The sequence below is a fragment of the Vicia villosa genome, unplaced genomic scaffold (assembly GCF_029867415.1).
Source record: "Vicia villosa cultivar HV-30 ecotype Madison, WI unplaced genomic scaffold, Vvil1.0 ctg.000032F_1_1_3, whole genome shotgun sequence".
Lineage (NCBI taxonomy): Eukaryota > Viridiplantae > Streptophyta > Magnoliopsida > Fabales > Fabaceae > Vicia > Vicia villosa.
The window spans coordinates 132,951-154,031 of NW_026704967.1; the positions used below are offsets into that span (position 1 = coordinate 132,951).

At 35.9% G+C, this 21,081-nt stretch overlaps 2 protein-coding genes across 12 annotated transcripts; both read right to left on the bottom strand.

The window, feature by feature from the left end:
- Nucleotides 1-5,119: 5,119 nt before the first annotated feature.
- LOC131622566 (LRR receptor-like serine/threonine-protein kinase RGI2) lies at nt 5,120-11,799 on the bottom strand. The gene is made up of 2 exons (XM_058893603.1): nt 5,987-11,799; nt 5,120-5,889 (listed from the first exon to the last, which is right to left on the bottom strand). Exon 1 carries the CDS (start codon nt 11,581-11,583, stop codon nt 9,676-9,678), a length of 1,908 nt encoding a protein of 635 aa, XP_058749586.1. The 5' UTR covers nt 11,584-11,799; the 3' UTR covers nt 5,120-5,889; nt 5,987-9,675.
- Nucleotides 11,800-12,217: 418 nt separating this feature from the next.
- On the bottom strand, nt 12,218-14,992 carry LOC131622537 (glycosyltransferase family 92 protein RCOM_0530710-like). Of its 11 annotated transcripts, XR_009289925.1 has the most exons (5): nt 14,036-14,992; nt 13,787-13,861; nt 13,613-13,666; nt 12,962-13,024; nt 12,221-12,815 (listed from the first exon to the last, which is right to left on the bottom strand). XR_009289925.1 is itself a non-coding variant. In XM_058893577.1 (3 exons), the coding sequence occupies exons 1-2, from the start codon at nt 14,614-14,616 to the stop codon at nt 13,771-13,773; spliced, it is 672 nt and encodes a 223-aa protein (XP_058749560.1). In that variant the 5' UTR covers nt 14,617-14,992; the 3' UTR covers nt 13,058-13,666; nt 13,768-13,770. The 11 variants fall into 11 exon arrangements, 3 of the variants coding, with proteins under 3 accessions (XP_058749560.1, XP_058749561.1, XP_058749559.1); XR_009289922.1 differs by having other exon boundaries at nt 12,218-13,024; nt 13,768-13,861; XR_009289924.1 differs by having other exon boundaries at nt 12,219-13,024.
- Between the last annotated feature and the right edge of the window lie 6,089 nt (nt 14,993-21,081).

The window sequence follows — 21,081 nt, forward strand, 5'->3', positions numbered from 1 at the left end:
TGTAAAATATTTTTTCTATTACATATTTCTTGGATGATTGATTATTAAACTATGCATATGTGTATAGTCAATAAATATCTACTGTATATGATGTAGAAGTTTAATAATTTTATCCATAATCATTAAATTGTTGATATTTAATTTGTGCGTGTGTGTGTGGAAGCAATAATTACAAGAGTGTCCTAACTGTACATGTGAATTGTGTAATGATGGGTCATATCATATGCACAAACATTTTTGTTTATAGCATTTGGCTTTTCCAGAAATCACGAGAGAAATTTGTCATAAAAAGAAGAAAGAAATCACAAGAAAAACAAGCAAGCAAGATTCCCTTCCTCCCCCTCTCTCAGATTAAACTTATCATGAAAATTGGAAACATTCTTCTGATCATTACTCACTAATAAAAATATTGTGTTGATTTTTAAGCTTTTTGAATGAATCATAATAACTTCTGAAATTATATTTTTATGTTTTGATCTAACAGTAGGTGAGTGGACAGATCCGTGATTCTTAACAACCAACATAAAAAGAGATTCTACCTGCAAACACTTCAATTTTTAAGTCAGTTCAAATGAAGAGGTAAATAAGAAAGAATAAAGAATATAATACCTGACCATCCTACAAATGAGTTTTATAGTGAGCCAAAGCGCTTAGCTAACGGTCTCCCTTATGGACTGAGTGTTCAGGCCCACTACGGATGACTGCCAGGATTCTCACGTAAAAGTAGGGATGAACAACTCGTGCTCATCGTCCTGGGTCAACCTCTCCGCACTCCACGGACAAGGGTTGAGTTTGCCCGTTACGAAGGGCAAAACAATTCCTCTAGTCACGCGAGGTGTGCGGGTACGGTTGGTGACATATTCCCGGGTGAGGAGCTCGTGAGGAACGTGTTCCCCACTGGTCCCAATGGATTGGGCTAACACTTTGGACCGTCCTCGACATAGACATGGATTGGGTTGTGTTCGAAGGTGGGTCAGCCATAGGCCCAGTCTAGAACATGTTAAATTCTTTAACATGCATTTTTAACATGGACAATCCGTCTGTTTAGGTCGATAGCAGATCTAAAATTTAAATTCGACACAAACTGCAGTTTTTTTTTAAATTTTCAATTTTGACCGATAAACTTTTGATTTCTCATAGATTCGATTAAATTGATTTAGCAGATAAATCAGATAGATTTGATCGATTTAATATTTGTTGCCTAAACCCGATAGTCCATTTTTTTTAATAAAATTCACAAATATATATTTTTTATTTAAAAAATTATCAGATAGTCTAAAGAACTATTTTTTTACTATTTCATAACATTTTTAATATCATTTGACATTAATTTTTTTATTATCATATTTTAAACCACAAACTAAATAATACTCAAAATTTCATAGTGCACGTCTTGTATTCTTCTAAGTACACAATGCCAACATTAAATTATAAAAATGATAATAATCTGACAATATTATGAACAACATTTTCATAATTGGTCAGCTCTATAGTAATAAAAAAAATATTAGTTGAATTTGGTTGGGTTCGGTTTTCGATGGGTCCAAAATAATCAATTGAGCCCGACCGAAACAACCTTATACAACCCAAATTAAGTAATTGAATCCACCCGATCCGATCCGATCCATTTGTACAAAAAAGAAAATCGGTCAACGGTTTGAATCAGGCGGTTCAAATTTGTTTAGCCCTACTTGGTAGTATTTGCTTTACTGAAACTAAACTACATATTAAGAAATTACTATAATTTTTCCGATCGATGTATGTCTCTTTATTTTTTGGATCATCCTACGGAGTACAATCATAATGGTGGGTTGCCGCTTTTGAGCGGTGAATGAATCACACAGTTCCTTACATGAATCTATGCTCTAGTCTGAGAGAGTTTTAAACTAGGTCATGACAACTCCCTTAGAGGTCAACACAAAGAGCTTACACTTCATAACTCCATGGACGTAGTAATAATCTAACATGTTGTATGTTCGACGTGTTTGTCTAAATCCCCTGTACCATTGAACTATTTCTCATGGGACCTTGAGAACATGTTGTCAAGAATGCGTACAAAGAGTGGGTTCTTCTTTCGCTCTGAGGTCGGAACATCTAAGACATACCTTTCCATTCTCTGTGAGTGGAGTGCTAGCGAGCTACGAGGTCGGTGAACCTCTGATGGAGTGTGACTTTCACATCTCCCTCCAGAGTTAGATGGGGAAGTCTGATGTCTTCTGCTTCAATTACGGCTCGGTGATCTCGGAGTTGTCTCATATGGTAAGGTTGCGTCTACTAGAGCCGACTGTGTTATGACTCAATGATCGCCAGGAGAAACCACCTCGCATGTAGTGTTGGTTCTCGGAGGAGGGAATTGCAAGTTTTCTTTCAATTTTGAGTATCATGCCCGTCAGGGCTTGGGAGTTTTTCTATTGTACCAAGTTGTACACAATGTTCAATAGGTCCGCAACTTCTTGCATGCCTAGGTTAGCATGAAATTCTTGAATATTCGACATCATCTCTTGTCCAAGTATTAATGATAGTGATACCAAATACTTCGAGGGATATTTAAATTTTTAGTTGGAAATTTTTTTTAGATTCTCTTTAGAGAATTACTTACATTTGTCTTTGTTTGAGAAATTATTTTGAGCGGTCAAATGACCATTATCGAATTCTTTTTGGAGAGTTATTTGAATTTCTCCTCATTAGAGAAATTATTACGAGTGATCATTATATTAAATACTACGAGTGATATTTATACCATATTTGAATGGTCTTTGTACCATCAGAGAGTGTATTTCTAGAAAGACTGATATTGATACCATAATAGTAAAATATAGACTATGTTGTTTTATCCTGGAGACGTCATGATTGAGTGACTGCTTTACTCAATTTTGAGTAGTATTGCAAAACATCTTAAAGAGAGTGACCTAATCAGCGAATCGACATGATAATTTTTTCTATGGTAATTTTTCAAAATCGTAAAACAACAATTTAAGACGTTTCAAACTGCCGTGACTATCGAAGAAATTATTGGTACTTCTACGACTGTTGTTTCTGACAAATTGTTCAAGTTTGAGGGAAGTCACTTCAAACATTGGCAACAAAAGATGAAGTTCATCTTAACGTTGAAAAAAGTTACCAACGTTCTGACCGAGGACACTGTGTTGCTCCTTCTGAATCAACCGAACAAACTAACAGTAAGAAATATGAGGATTCAGATGAAACACTTAAGAAAGAAGTCATCTTATGGAAAAAGAATAATTATCTCTACAAAATCATATTTTGAATAGACTTGCGGATGATCTAGATGATTATTTCAGTAGATACGATTGGGTTATCTAATGTCTGTCAACTATTTTTATCTCATTGTGTTATCAATGAAGATTTGTATATAGTGATCTTACTGGTGGAATTTTCTTAACTATTTCTTTGCTAGTTGCACAAATGTCAACAAACACTATAGATTCCTTTAAATAATCAATTCTGTAACACCCCATACATAACTGACTAGTATATTATGCATGAAACGTTAAATTGATACTGAATACATACAAAAGCTTTAGATATAGAAAGATCCATAATACAATACAACATGAAATTCTAATAAGAATTGTAAAACATTTGTCTTCAATGGATCTGCACAGCGGAAAGAGAGATCTGACTAGGTCTTCGAGCCCACACCAATTCAAGCCATCAATCTGAACCTGCTATCTGCCAAAAGCTACTAAGCTGCACCTGAAAAATGTAAGTTGATTGGGGTGAGATTACTAAATCTCAGTGAGTCCTCCTATCCTATGGGTCCACTCAGATCTACAGGGTACATGCATCAAAACCGAATCCACCATTGATTCGGGGTTATCCTCACATCCGGTACAAGTACGGAGAAAACAAGGAATCGTCCACCATAGGACTCATCATACACAAGTATCGACAAACAGGTATGCCAAAACCCATACCCATGTACGGGGAATCCAGAAGTCGTTACAAACCTCGACTAGATTATAGAATGAACGCACCCTCGATAGGTTCACCCATGCCTATTGTCAAGAGACTCGTACAAGCACACTGCAAGAGTAGTTAAGCGGGTTCGCACAAGCCTATCTGGCCGCGAGATGAAATTACCCGAAATGGCGTCATTGTCCCGGTAACCACCTTTACGCACGTGTGTTAACACCAAGTACCGAACCGCCATCTTGACGCATGAGCCCACCGGGCGAAAGCCTAGTAGTAGTCTACATGACTTCACTAGAGGTGAGTTACCGAAAAAGTATTGGCCTACGTGGCCACATAATCTCACCATACCGAGCACGCAAGTGTGTTAACGCCAAGTGAGTAAAACCCCGTACGGAATCTCACGAGCACACTGCAATGGTAGCTCAGGTGCGCAACCTTTGATCACATCATCGAACTATTCTACGGACTCCATGGTCCGGGAAAATACCTTGACTTCATAGTAAGAGGTATATCCCAATCTAGCCCCCGGTCACTTCGATTCAAGCATACGCACACACAACAAGCGTAAGGTCATAAGACAATTCAATCCGAATGTTTAACCAAAACATTTGGATATCACCACATTTTCATGTTCCATCACATTGCATTCATCAAGCATTAAGGATCAAATAATGGTAGTTACAATATCACATTCGAATCATGCATAATTCACAATTTCCAAATAATCAAATGGAAGTATTGAAATTAAATACTTAACAGCGTCACATACTACCAACAGGTACGCATAAACAATAAGGGAGGAGTCCGGTTACGAATGAAAACCAGAACTGCACTCAAGGGGTAAGAAACAGAATTCTGCAATCAGCATCTTCTGCTTAGCGGCTCCTGTCCGCTTAGCGGGTTCGCGATATTTTATTTTTCCACAAACAGCATCTTCCGCTTAGCAGCCTCACGTCCGCTTAGCGGACTCGCGATTTTCTGGAAAAATGTTCATCATCCGCTAAGCGGACTTAGCCCGCTTAGCGGACCATAGCAGAATCAGAAAAATGCAGAACGCACCAGTTCCGCTATGGGGGTATTCTAACCCCTAGAACTCACCTGCATGCAACAATTACGACATGTATTGACAATAGGTATCACACACAACCAGCAATTATCACATAACATATTTTATCATCACAAGTTCATGGATTATTCTCACAAAATCCCTAACCCCAATTATGACCCTAACATGCAAATTCCCTAAGCCACTATCTAAGGACTCACCAGGGCCGGCCCAATACATTTCGAGGCCTAAGGCGAAATTTATAATTAATTTTTTTTTAATTAATAAAATTAATTTTTTAAAATTAAAATAATTTAGATGTTTTAAGATTCAAATTATTAAATTATTATAATCAATTTTATTTTAATTGATAATAAAATCATTTCATCTAAATACTCTTCTTATTATTTAAAAAATTCATAATTAAAAAGTAATACCGAAATTATTTTAAAAATTGTAGATATAAAGTCTCTTATTATATTAAAAAACTAAAAAATTCATGACTTATATGTGTGATTTTAACATTAACAACTCAAACAATACATATTGTAAATGGTTATATACTCTAAATATTATAAATTATTATTATTATTTACATTAAATATTGTTTAATTAATATATTTAACAATGTTTTTTTTTTTATAAAAAAAATCCAATCAATGAAAGCTATATAAATATAACATAAAAATGTGAGGCCCTAGGCGGTAGCCTTGGTGGCCTACCCCTAGGGCCGGCCCTGGGACTCACCTTGGATTTAATGGAGGTTAAGATCATGTTCTTGCTGCCATTGAACTCCCACCATAGCCAAAGTTTCACTTCATCTTCATCAAACCCGTATCTACTCTCTTCATACTTTCAGCATGACTGACACAACTTCAAGCTCAATTTTCTCCTCCAAAACAGAAGCTCTGAATGCGAACCATAGGTGCAAATCGAAGAGAAATTCGTTAGCTTTCCAACGGGACCAGAATCAGCTCAATCGGATTTACGAGCAGAGAGATATACCTGATTTAGTGGAGCTGTACAAATAGTTGCGAAAATGGAACTTGCTTCATGAGTTCTTCTTCCTTTCTTGTTTCCAAATTCTGATGTGCAAGCCAAACAACCCCCTAAGTTCATGCAATTAAATCTAACATCCTTTATGTCCACATGCAAGCATTAGATAAGTCTATTATGCCCTCCAACTTAACCTTATTTACAACAATGCCATTTAGTTCCATTCTAACCAATCCTCTTTGTTTCTAACCACTCCACTAATTCTTCTAATAACCATTCTTTAGATTAATAGAGAATAAGACCAATGATCTCTCTCTAATTACCATTTACTCATTTAAATGATAATTATCGGTGTCAAAAGATCGGGATATTACATTCTCTCCCCTTAATTAGAATTCGTCCTCGAATTCCTTCTGTTCACCACGAAAACCAACCCCTCATATCTATCCAACCAAGGGAAAGAATGTTACTCACACTCCTGTTTAGATAATTTCACTACTCTGTCTGATGGTCATTCCATACGAATAAACATAATCTGCCAAAATACTTGCGTCCCACTATACATGATTAGAAACCTTAACCGTCAAGCAACACATCTATTCAGATACTTCGCCTTGACATACCTTGGGAAATATCCTTCCAGGGTCCTTGACCTCCACTGCTCTGCACTGAATCCTCAGAACTTCAGAAACCCTAGTAATCCACTCATATTGGATATCTGCTGTTCAAACTCTATTGTGTTCACCCTTGTCTAACACACTTATTGATTCACTCAGGCTCCTTAAATTACTTCCCATCCAAGCATTCTTGTCACAATATTCCGTTCTATGACGACGCTTCAAATTATTCTCTACCAAAGTACATACAATGACGTTAGGCGTTAGCCAAATATCTTGGTCCTAACTTCTGGTTTCCAAAATGTTAGGATGGTTGTCTCAAGTTTACCCCTTACTTATACAACTGAATCTCCTTACTTAACTCTCGCCTCAGTGCTAGACGTATCAGTCATCACCACAATCCATGATAGCGTAGCATCTTGCAACTATAGCCTTGACATTCGACAACCTCACACAAGATTCTACTGATGAGAGGTGAAATTCAATAGATGACCTGTAACCATTGCCCGAGTGTTCCTGCACGATCATAGTGCACAAGGCTTAACCACAAAGAACTTGTGCCAGCTGAATGTCTCCACTAGCCTCCAGCATTCTGGCGATCACGATACTATGTCCAACCCTTGATGCTTACAAGTTCAACTGATGATCTACGAACATCGGATCACATGTCATCCACAAGGTCTCTTCCCAATCTGGCCCACTGTCGGTATCTCTCGTGGTTATGGTGGATCCCCGAGAGAGACTGACAAAACGAAATGCTGCTCCGACGAGTTCCTCTTGGGAAGATACTTCCATCCCAAGAGAAGATCCTACAATTAGTCCGTTCATTCCTACCTCAGACCTATTTGGTTCTTCCTCGATCCGTTGCGCTACTCTGATTCCAACAATTCACACACCTTGAAATCCTCTGAGTTACGCTATATCCATAGTTCAGTTAGTTTCCATTAATACACAATAATTCCTTATCTATAGCTGTCCAAATACAACATGTGCCAGGAATCCATATACATCCATCGCCGACTACAACTCCTCGAAGTTGCGTATTCCCCAGAACCAAGCTTCTACTTACTCTGCCATTCCATATAGTTCATCTACCATAATTTAGGTACACGTTTCATTCTCAGGACATTGAAACCCAAACACTCACTGACTTAGAGGTTCGTCCCTGTCACTGATTTCCACAACGTACAACTGCTATGTTTTTCATTCCAACCAATCTTTGTTGCTCAACCGGGTGTATCGAATCCTTCACGATGTACTGCAGCTCATGATGACTCTAGCAGTTTTACACAACTTATACCCAACCATACACCTTCATTCTCTTAGTGTGGTATCACCTCTGATAACTCGTGCGACTTACTGATACAACAATCCTCCCATAGCCAAACTCCATTCACACAGTCATTTAATGTATGTTCCACCTCTAAATCAGACACTGAACTGACTTCCTCGGAGGCTGCATCCTTCATTGCAGTGCTTTCAACGGTCAGAGTGTAGCCACAATGCAAGAAATTGCACTTTGCACTTCGAACACCTCTCTTATAGACTCCTTAGCAGTTCTCAAACCAAAATGTCTATAGTTTACCAAGATTGACATTTCTTTAACCCGAGTATCTACAACACTCTACTAGATACATCACACATCGAACTAGTCCAAGATACAATTCGCATATTCCATCACTGGTCGCCAATACATGATAGCCACTCACCATGTTGACCAGGATATCATGACCGCACATGAGTCCTACTCTAGACACTCATACAAAATTGCCAACTTAACACTTCACGAAACAAGAACGTCCCCAAGGTACAATCTGATACTAACTCATGCGATCACGTTCACTCAGAGTCTCTATAAGCATAGCATTGAATCTTGATCCATCACACCATCGCCTGTCTAGTTATTCCTCTACTATTGAGCGCGACGTATGGATCCTTATTCCGCATACCTTGTGAGAGTCTGGATCTGCGTCTCACGAGTGCCAAATCAGAATTTTACCTTGAGCTTCATACCACCTTTGTCCCACACATGTCGGAAAAAGGATGACTCACGCATCTTGTGCACGATAGCAATACTGTGGCATTATACCCGTCTGGTAGTACCAACATGGTGGTCCAACTCCGAGGCCATGTATCCAGGTAAACCACCTCAGTGGCGTATAATGATCCCCGCACGTATCCTATTGTCGCAACCGACAAATGTCTGAACAGGCCTCCAATAGGTTCTTCGTTTCTCATCCTTCGAATCACACTCCTCAGGATGCTAAAACCTGAGGGTGTTACACACCAAGGTTTACTTACTCAGAGGGCAATAAGCCAGACACGAAGGGTTAAGATCCCATCTTGGATTGTTATGCTATGCGCGCACTCACTTGTCTCACGCATGCATAAAAGATTATAAGGATAATCCAGTAGGAATAGTATAGTTCTAAACAATCAACACAACTATGATCATCCCCTGGATACTTCGGATAGATGCTAGTTCTTACTCACCTGAACGGCCAATGCCAAGCGTAGTTCTATGGCTTCACTCGAAGTCAGATGAATCATAACTAGCAAGGAACTTAGGCTACTGCGTTTCACACTTCTACATCATTTTGTCTTCCATCTAGCGTAGTTCTAGAACTTAAGCACAAAATGATAAGAATGGAAATGCATGCCCTATACCATCAATCAGGTATCCAAGATTCACCCAATCGTAAGTTACCAAATCCGCACCTTCCATCAACCTTTCACTAGGAAACAACTCTTGCTTAGGGTACTTCAAGTTGTATCAGGATCTAATACTCCGCCTATCCAATCATTGTCCGTACCAGCGCAATCAGAAAGGTCTGACTCATCTGTCCGCCTTTCCAAAGGTCATTCTATCCTATCAGCTCACCAGTCACACCTAACACCGGCAGCATCATCGGTACTGAATCCTACTAATTCCCAGCTCAACACCTTCGGAGAATCTCACTTACAAGGCTCCTACTCAATACTGTTTACCGTTACCAAGACTTAGAGAAAATTTCACTTCGTCCAATCAAAATCTTGTGAGTTCTAGTTGTCTCGATCCACACCTTGGTAGTCCGGGTATCACTACTTCACGTCAACCGCTCTCCTTAAACTTGACGACTCCAACTCATTTGGGATTGAACCTGTAAGAGAATTCCAACTCAAGTTCAAGAGTATATCCAATCCTTGCAAGTAACCAATCTCATTTGGAATAGAACCTATGATCTTATTGTTACTTAAGTCAAGCAACTGCAAATCCTTACAAAGTCCTAGTGACTGAGGGATCGAACCGGCGATAAGGTTTCCGCTTAGAATCAACTTATTTAACGACGTAAGCTTGCCTAAGCTCTTGGGAATGCTTCCGGTGATTCGGTTTGAAGAAAGATCCAAGACGTTGAGATCGACTAAGAATTTTAATGATGAAGGAATGGTTCCTTGAAGCTCATTTTTATGCAAGTCAAGCATTTCTAAATGAGCACAGTTACCTATCTCATAAGGAATATCTTCACTCAGTTGATTATCTGACAGCTCCAGAAAGGTTAAACTTTTCAAAAGGCCTATTTCTCGCGGAATTTGACCGGTGAAATTGTTTGATCCAAGTCTTAACCTGATCAAGCTTGTGCATTTTCCAATATCGGGTGGAATTTGACCTGAAAGACTGTTTGATATCAGCAACAACTGGGTTAAATTCTGCAGATGAAAGAGAGAATTCGGAATTGGACCGGTGAGGAAATTGTGCGAAAGATCAACTGCTTCGAGTTTCTCACAGTTAGATAATTCTGTTGGTATATTTCCATTAAGCTGATTCTGCCATGCATAGAAAAGAGTGAGTTCCTTCAAGTTCCCCATAACAGACGGAATCTCGCCAGAGAATCGGTTATTATCGAGCTCAAGTTGCTTTAGCATGGAAAAATTGCCAACATATGAAGGTATTTCGCCGTAAATGTTATTATCAGACAAAAGAAATTCCTCCAATGAGAGAAGATTACTTAGACTCAAAGGTAACTTACCAATCAGAGAATTCAAAGAGAAATCAATCACCTTCAGGTTTGTACAGTTTCCGAGGCTTTCCGGAACCGTTCCAGTTAAATTGTTCTTCCACAGCAGTACCCTCTTAAGGCTTTGCATGGAACCGAATTCGTAAGGAATTTTTCCAGAAAGCTGATTTTCATACAGAAACAAATCTTCCAAAGCTGAACAGTTTTGAATCTCTGGTGGAATTTGACCTGTGAGATGAGCTGTGTAGACTGACAGTGTCTTGAGATTTTGAAGTTCTCCTATACTTGCAGGAATCTCACCGGAAATTCCAGTAACCGCAAGTCCGAGAAAAACTAAAGCCTTACAATCTGATATCTGCATTGGAATTTCTCCGAAAATACCTTGGTTTCCACCGGCTCGCAGCGACTCAAGAGCCTTCAACTGTCCTATCTCTCCAGGAATCATACCAGAAAGCTGGTTGTCAAACAGTTCCAAGTGCTGAAGCTTCGAACAGTTACCAATCGTGGTTGGAATTCCACCTCGTAACGAATTCAAATTCAAAGATAACCATCTCAGTTCATATAACTTTCCTATTTCTTCTGGTATTTTTCCTGTTAAACTATTGAAACTAAGATCAAGAGTAACCAGTGACGACGACAAGTTTCCAACAGAACTCGGAATCTCACCCGTGAGATTTCCATTCGAGATAACAAGAGTTCTAAGGTGGTTAAAAGAAAGAAACTGTGTAGGAAACTCGCTACGAAGATCGATAGACGTTATCACGATCTCTTCAACGAACTCTTCTGCAGAACACTTTATATAATCCCATCTGCAAGGATTTCTGTGTGCTGGATCCCATGACGAGAAAATAGCAGTACTAGTATCCGGATTCGATGAATTGAAAGTCGAAAGCCATGAAAGTAAAGAGAGACCTTCTTGGTTAAGAGAAGAAACGAATGGAAACAAAGAGATACTTAGAAACAAGATAAGAAAATTTAATGCATTGTTCGACATGACTAGATCGGTGTTCGGCTACTGTTACTGTTCTTCTATCTCATCTAAACATAAAACCAGCACTAGTTTTTCTCTGTATCATGGATATATTGATATTGTAGTATCTTCATTTAAAGTTTTACCAACGAAGACGTAGACCGTTCCTTTATCCTCAATCATCGTATTATTTATCTTTTATATTTAAAACGGAATTATAACAAGTTCTGTAACAAATAATTGACCAAACTTGATACAAGATTATGCAGTGTACAATATATATGTAATGCAGAAATAAAATAAAAAATCATGTATGAAAATGACTGAAATGGCATTTTAAGTATCTAATGGGTCCTCTGCATGTGCTGTTATTTGTATGGAGATACCAATTGGGACAATACAAAAGGAAAAAAAAACTACTATTATATGATGGAACATTCTTATGGTGCATAAACATTGACACATAAAAATGTACTATTCAGCAAACTTGTAGGCACTAGTGCAGAAAGTACTTTTTACATCGGGCGAAAAATACTTTTTACATCGGGTCTGGGCCCGATATAAAGCCAGGCGATGTAATAAGTCAGAGACATTTTACATCGGGCCAAGGACCGATGTAAAAAATTAACATACCACTTCGGTTGAATTCAAATGTCTGATGTGAAAAATAATGCAATTATTTTATAAAAAAATATATACGCCATATTTTACATCGGTTTTCCTGTCCGCCCGATGTAATAGATTGTTTTTACATCGGTTTTCCACTTTGCCCGATGTAATAGATAGTTTTTACATCGGTTGCAAGGCTTGTCCGATGTAATTTGTTTGCTATCTTTCTTAAAAAATCAGGCTATTTTTTAGCGGAATCGAGGCGGATTTCCTGTAATTTTTTTCTCCAACATCACACAGACCACATTTAGATCGCTATTTTTCGTATTTTTTCAACATCACACAAATCGCTATGTTCATATTCTTCTAACCAGTGAAGAGTAATTTCATTACACCAAATAGCTAGGATGCACATATATATTCTTCAAAATGAACAATTGATATAGAAAAGTACTAATCTAGGATACACACAAGTGTACAAAATTACAAGGAAGTTTACACACGGTGGACTACTACGACAACAAAACAAGTGAAAACATATAAAATATCCAACCATTTATAAGTCATTTCCCACACTTGAAATACCAACATGAAATCCACAAGAAGATGAGTTGTAGCTTCAGTAGACAACACCAAAATCATATTTGCTGACAATAAATAATAACACAAATTAACATCAACAGACAACACAAAAGTCAAAAAATTAACATACCATCATCACTACATCAATATACAAACTTATTTCCAATCTAGATCAATTTTAAGTGAGTTGATTTTACTGTTGAGGTAATACCCTGCAAGTTCTTCTGTTGGATGATATCTAAATCCTGGAGGTACACTGATATGATGTTATCTCCTGAAAATTAATAAACAAAACAAAATAAATGATCAATTTTACAATTTATATACATATTTTCGTTTTATATCTTCAAATGCATAAAAATTATTAAACAAGGATCAAATTCTTTTTAGCATTAGAATTTGTAATGATAGTTAATAAATACCTCATACTATGTGTGGATCCCACTATTAACAACATATAAAACAAATGTATAGGTTTATTATAGCCTTAAGTCACAGTTACATTTTATCTTTACACTCTCAAGTAATATTTGTTGATGGTGGAGAAAGACATACCTGTGGAAAATAATCGTTGATCATACAATAACACATATAGCATAGCATATAGCATGCTAGATAAAGTTCCACTCATCATCAACAACATAAGGTGCTTTTCACACTAATTTTTCAAGGACATTATACTCATATGGATCTTGCTCATTCCTTTAATCCATATTTAACTAGCACTAGCTAATTATGAATATTGATCTCATTTGAATCTATGCTGTTAAGGAAATCATGATGAAAATTAAAACATTCCAGACATGATTTTTATTCAGAAATGAAACTATAGTAGTAAAATAATACACTATAGTATAGTCACCTCAATGCCAAAGCGAGTTACAACTGCCACTCCCTTTGCAATAGCCATAGTTAACTGCATCCAACCCCACAAAAAACAAAGTCTAAGAAACTTAGAACAACATCATATAGCAAAAAACTCGTTTCATGTGTTTATTAGGAAGTAATTATCCCCACGCATCAACGTTTAACGAACCGAGCTCTGCAGAAATCGACCAATTCGACAGCATCAACATCATCAGCATCAATTTCCATCTGTAGCATAACGAACCTGCAATTTCAACAAGAACCAAATAGAAACAAGTTCAATCCACACGCAAAAATTCAAAAAGAAAAACACATAAGCAACAACAACCAACAGTAGTATAATTTCAAAGCTGAGAAGCATACAGAGGAAGGAAGAAGAGGAGAAAGCAGAATTGCAAAAGATCAAAAGAAGAAGTACCATTCCCTCAACGCACAAGCTTGATTCCAAACCATATTACTACAAACACAAAGCTCATGCTTCTCACTACTCTCCTTACGAACACTTCCATTACCAATTCTAGCTACTGACGACAAAAGGGTACGAACTTGCCGCCTCAAATTCCCACTCAGATTACTCACAGTGACCCGAACTCCACGAGCTTTCTCAGGTTTGTTTCTAACACTCTGCGGCAAAACACACCTCACGATTTCTTGAGCCACCGAAACCACTCTTGTACTAAGCAAAAAGGAAGCTCCAACACCATCTTTGTGGAATCTTCGTAACCCAAAATGACAACAAAAACTCGTCGGATCCGAGATCTTGTGTGGTCGAAGATTCAACCCTTTCACAAAAACAACAACAGTATCACCGTCCAACATCGCTTCATACGCAACCCTATCCCAAGACTGCGGCGTTTGTTTCTTTAAAACACCTAAATTCCGACGACCCACTTCACCAAACCGCCACAAGGTGACAACTTTAACCCCGCCGGAAGTCGAGTCGTTCGTTTCATGAAATGGGCATCTCGCTACAGATCGAGATTCGTCGTAATAGTCCATAGATTTAATCGACTGAACATGAACATCAAGGACCGATTCAACTCAAGTTCATGGGTTGGATTTTTTTTATTGAGGATTATGAGGTAGTGATTTGGGAAGAGGATTTGGTGTTGAAGAGACAAATAAAGTGTTGTTTTTGAGGATTGAAGAGGGTCATCAAGAATTGACAAACATGCTGAAGGAACAAAGGGAGTACAGTTGAACAAGAAAGATGAACAGGGGAAATGAAGAAGAGAGAGTGAGTTGGGAGGCGGAGGGATCTAATCACTTTTAGGGTTTTCTTGTTTCAACATGACTCAGGAGATTGAATAGTGGGAGCAACACGGTCAGCGGCGCAGGGAGAAAGATAACAAAAATCATGCGGAGGGAGAAAATAACAAAATGATTTTTGTTTTGTAAGACAAATTAGGGTTCACGTTTCACATCAGTGAAAATACAGGGCCGATGTAAAATCGTTTATAACAAAAAGTCATCTTATTTACCAAACTGCCACCTTGTAATTTTTTTTACCAATGGACCTTTTACATCGGGGCAAATAAATGGCCGATGTAAAATTCTTTATAACAAAATTTCATTTTATTTACCAAACTACCACCGTGTTATTTTTCACATCAGTGGAAATAAAGGTCTGATGTAAAATCCTTTGACAAATATTTTTCACATCATATATTTTGAAATCTGATGTAAAATCTTTTAATCAAATGTCTTATTTTTAGTAGTGAGGGTAGTGTGGTTTATAGTCCCATCCTATCTATTTTCCTTATATTAATCATTTTTCACAGAAATATATGAACTCATAAATTTCTATGCCATAATTGCATAATAATAATAAAATTTTTATGCCATAATTGCATAATAATAATAAAATTTTTAAACCAATTACTTGGACTCGAATGATAAACGAGTTCCTGCTAAAGAACAAAAATTTGAAAAGTTGATGTATTTAGTTCAAATTTAGATCTGATACATCAATTTTTGTTTATATTTGAGATTGGAGTAATACATTTGTTTTAGTTTAATTTTATAAAAAAGGAATAAGATGGATTTGCCGAAAGTATTAAATTCTTTTTCAATTTTGTTGTTTTCTTTTTAGGTGCAAGTGACAGAAGTTGCTATGAATTTTGTAAGCATTCATGATGATGGTTCATCTAACTTGGCATAAGAATCAAATATTGAGAAGGACTAAGCATGTTAAATAAACAAATGTCGAAGTCATATATATAAGTGGAAAGTGGTAGAAACTATAAAGTAGAAACCACAAAAAAGCTTCAACATTTTGTGTCATATATGCATGGTAGTAAGATAAGATCTCAAAATCACCTATTTGATGGAGTTATTTCTTATAATGAAAGTCAATGTACTTGTTAAATACATGAACCTTGCTCTCATTCACACTAATAATAAAGATTGTTCATGCTATGGTTCACAACCAAACTATATAAAGATATAGAGAAACTGAACCGAACCATTTTGATGTGTTCGGAGTCGAACTAAATCAAACCATTAGTTTAGTATATCAGTTATGAATTTCGAACCCTACAAAACCGTTAATAAATTATTTATTTAAGAGAACCTTCTCTAATAGTCATTATATTTTGAATTTTTTTTAATAAAAAACTATTTTAGGCAATTTATTTAAGAGAACCTTCTCTGAGTATTTTTTTTACATTATTTTATCACTAATATTTAGTGTACAAATATTTAAATTAAAATCATAAATTTATTAAAAATAAATTAAAAATCATACAAAATTAAATATTATTAGACGTCATATTTCCCATATTGAATTTTAGATTAATTTTTTAAAACCAAATAAAATAGAAATCAATTTTTTAAAAAATATTGTTCATATATAAATTCTTATTTTTGTAATACTAGTTTTTTATTTAATTTTTTTTACTATTTCATATGTTTATTTGTTCAAATACATGTTTAAATTAGTCATCTAAAATCAAATTATATTGGGTGTAATTTTTCTGAGATCAGATAGATTTTTTCTTCAAAATTGACTAAAACCACATTTCAAACACCTTTTATTTAACTTTTTATTACTTTATATTTGATTTTGTTGTTATTTTACATTTCTTAATTATAATATTTATAAGTTACTTGAGTGTTAAGTCAGAACTTGAACCTATGCTCTAAAATTTTAGATTAATTATCAATAAAATTTATTGTCAACAACAATAGTGAGACAATGTTTAAATATTGACTAGAAATTATATAATAAAATAATAATTAAATATTAATTGAAATATTTATTTCATTTTATAAATAAAAATTATATTTAAAAATACTTTATACTCAACTGTGTGCGTGTGTGTGATCTAGCGGTGAAACGCTTGGGTCCTGAGAGTGTGCTCCTCTCAAGGTCTCAGGTTCGAAACACGCTAGATACAAAATTGCTTATTAAAAAAAAAAAACTTTATACTCAACTATAATTAAACTATTAAAAATAATTTAAAACAACTCAAACAAATGATTCTTAAGTTAAAATAAGAAATGTATACTCTATTTTAAAAATAGAGTTCAGGATGAAACATGAGGAAAATCCTTACCAATTAGATCAACCTACATTAATAATGATTGAGTAATTATTATGTGACTTTTTAACTGTGTGATAAAATAATTGTTAGAGAACTTTAATATGAAGAAAGCAAACAAAGAGGAAAATTTAAAAGACAGAAAAGGATCTGTCATAGCACGTACCTTACAAAGATGTTGAGTGATTTGGGGATGAAAACAAGTTGAGTATCAGTTTAGGGATTATGTAGGGTATACAATGTGGGGACAATTGATTCCCTAACCACAATTAAAATTAGAGACTAATTTTTACATTATTCAATGTCATTTTTTTATTCTGTAAAATATTTTTTCTATTACATATTTCTTGGATGATTGATTATTAAACTATGCATATGTGTATAGTCAATAAATATCTACTGTATATGATGTAGAAGTTTAATAATTTTATCCATAATCATTAAATTGTTGATATTTAATTTGTGCGTGTGTGTGTGGAAGCAATAATTACAAGAGTGTCCTAACTGTACATGTGAATTGTGTAATGATGGGTCATATCATATGCACAAACATTTTTGTTTATAGCATTTGGCTTTTCCAGAAATCACGAGAGAAATTTGTCATAAAAAGAAGAAAGAAATCACAAGAAAAACAAGCAAGCAAGATTCCCTTCCTCCCCCTCTCTCAGATTAAACTTATCATGAAAATTGGAAACATTCTTCTGATCATTACTCACTAATAAAAATATTGTGTTGATTTTTAAGCTTTTTGAATGAATCATAATAACTTCTGAAATTATATTTTTATGTTTTGATCTAACAGTAGGTGAGTGGACAGATCCGTGATTCTTAACAACCAACATAAAAAGAGATTCTACCTGCAAACACTTCAATTTTTAAGTCAGTTCAAATGAAGAGGTAAATAAGAAAGAATAAAGAATATAATACCTGACCATCCTACAAATGAGTTTTATAGTGAGCCAAAGCGCTTAGCTAACGGTCTCCCTTATGGACTGAGTGTTCAGGCCCACTACGGATGACTGCCAGGATTCTCACGTAAAAGTAGGGATGAACAACTCGTGCTCATCGTCCTGGGTCAACCTCTCCGCACTCCACGGACAAGGGTTGAGTTTGCCCGTTACGAAGGGCAAAACAATTCCTCTAGTCACGCGAGGTGTGCGGGTACGGTTGGTGACATATTCCCGGGTGAGGAGCTCGTGAGGAACGTGTTCCCCACTGGTCCCAATGGATTGGGCTAACACTTTGGACCGTCCTCGACATAGACATGGATTGGGTTGTGTTCGAAGGTGGGTCAGCCATAGGCCCAGTCTAGAACATGTTAAATTCTTTAACATGCATTTTTAACATGGACAATCCGTCTGTTTAGGTCGATAGCAGATCTAAAATTTAAATTCGACACAAACTGCAGTTTTTTTTTAAATTTTCAATTTTGACCGATAAACTTTTGATTTCTCATAGATTCGATTAAATTGATTTAGCAGATAAATCAGATAGATTTGATCGATTTAATATTTGTTGCCTAAACCCGATAGTCCATTTTTTTTAATAAAATTCACAAATATATATTTTTTATTTAAAAAATTATCAGATAGTCTAAAGAACTATTTTTTTACTATTTCATAACATTTTTAATATCATTTGACATTAATTTTTTTATTATCATATTTTAAACCACAAACTAAATAATACTCAAAATTTCATAGTGCACGTCTTGTATTCTTCTAAGTACACAATGCCAACATTAAATTATAAAAATGATAATAATCTGACAATATTATGAACAACATTTTCATAATTGGTCAGCTCTATAGTAATAAAAAAAATATTAGTTGAATTTGGTTGGGTTCGGTTTTCGATGGGTCCAAAATAATCAATTGAGCCCGACCGAAACAACCTTATACAACCCAAATTAAGTAATTGAATCCACCCGATCCGATCCGATCCATTTGTACAAAAAAGAAAATCGGTCAACGGTTTGAATCAGGCGGTTCAAATTTGTTTAGCCCTACTTGGTAGTATTTGCTTTACTGAAACTAAACTACATATTAAGAAATTACTATAATTTTTCCGATCGATGTAGGTCTCTTTATTTTTTGGATCATCCTACGGAGTACAATCATAATGGTGGGTTGCCGCTTTTGAGCGGTGAATGAATCACACAGTTCCTTACATGAATCTATGCTCTAGTCTGAGAGAGTTTTAAACTAGGTCATGACAACTCCCTTAGAGGTCAACACAAAGAGCTTACACTTCATAACTCCATGGACGTAGTAATAATCTAACATGTTGTATGTTCGACGTGTTTGTCTAAATCCCCTGTACCATTGAACTATTTCTCATGGGACCTTGAGAACATGTTGTCAAGAATGCGTACAAAGAGTGGGTTCTTCTTTCGCTCTGAGGTCGGAACATCTAAGACATACCTTTCCATTCTCTGTGAGTGGAGTGCTAGCGAGCTACGAGGTCGGTGAACCTCTGATGGAGTGTGACTTTCACATCTCCCTCCAGAGTTAGATGGGGAAGTCTGATGTCTTCTGCTTCAATTACGGCTCGGTGATCTCGGAGTTGTCTCATATGGTAAGGTTGCGTCTACTAGAGCCGACTGTGTTATGACTCAATGATCGCCAGGAGAAACCACCTCGCATGTAGTGTTGGTTCTCGGAGGAGGGAATTGCAAGTTTTCTTTCAATTTTGAGTATCATGCCCGTCAGGGCTTGGGAGTTTTTCTATTGTACCAAGTTGTACACAATGTTCAATAGGTCCGCAACTTCTTGCATGCCTAGGTTAGCATGAAATTCTTGAATATTCGACATCATCTCTTGTCCAAGTATTAATGATAGTGATACCAAATACTTCGAGGGATATTTAAATTTTTAGTTGGAAATTTTTTTTAGATTCTCTTTAGAGAATTACTTACATTTGTCTTTGTTTGAGAAATTATTTTGAGCGGTCAAATGACCATTATCGAATTCTTTTTGGAGAGTTATTTGAATTTCTCCTCATTAGAGAAATTATTACGAGTGATCATTATATTAAATACTACGAGTGATATTTATACCATATTTGAATGGTCTTTGTACCATCAGAGAGTGTATTTCTAGAAAGACTGATATTGATACCATAATAGTAAAATATAGACTATGTTGTTTTATCCTGGAGACGTCATGATTGAGTGACTGCTTTACTCAATTTTGAGTAGTATTGCAAAACATCTTAAAGAGAGTGACCTAATCAGCGAATCGACATGATAATTTTTTCTATGGTAATTTTTCAAAATCGTAAAACAACAATTTAAGACGTTTCAAACTGCCGTGACTATCGAAGAAATTATTGGTACTTCTACGACTGTTGTTTCTGACAAATTGTTCAAGTTTGAGGGAAGTCACTTCAAACATTGGCAACAAAAGATGAAGTTCATCTTAACGTTGAAAAAAGTTACCAACGTTCTGACCGAGGACACTGTGTTGCTCCTTCTGAATCAACCGAACAAACTAACAGTAAGAAATATGAGGATTCAGATGAAACACTTAAGAAAGAAGTCATCTTATGGAAAAAGAATAATTATCTCTACAAAATCATATTTTGAATAGACTTGCGGATGATCTAGATGATTATTTCAGTAGATACGATTGGGTTATCTAATGTCTGTCAACTATTTTTATCTCATTGTGTTATCAATGAAGATTTGTATATAGTGATCTTACTGGTGAAATTTTCTTAACTATTTCTTTGCTAGTTGCACAAATGTCAACAAACACTATAGATTCCTTTAAATAATCAATTCTGTAACACCCCATACATAACTGACTAGTATATTATGCATGAAACGTTAAATTGATACTGAATACATACAAAAGCTTTAGATATAGAAAGATCCATAATACAATACAACATGAAATTCTAATAAGAATTGTAAAACATT

Coding starts and splice junctions, on each gene's coding strand:
- LOC131622566 (XM_058893603.1), bottom strand. CDS start 11,583: ATGTCGAACAATGCATTAAATTTTCTTATCTTGTTTCTAAGTATCTCT.
- LOC131622537 (XM_058893577.1), bottom strand. CDS start 14,616: ATGGACTATTACGACGAATCTCGATCTGTAGCGAGATGCCCATTTCAT. Junction 13,862..14,035: donor GCTTGTGCGTTGAGGGAATG/GTACTTCTTCTT, acceptor TTGAAATTGCAG/GTTCGTTATGCTACAGATGG.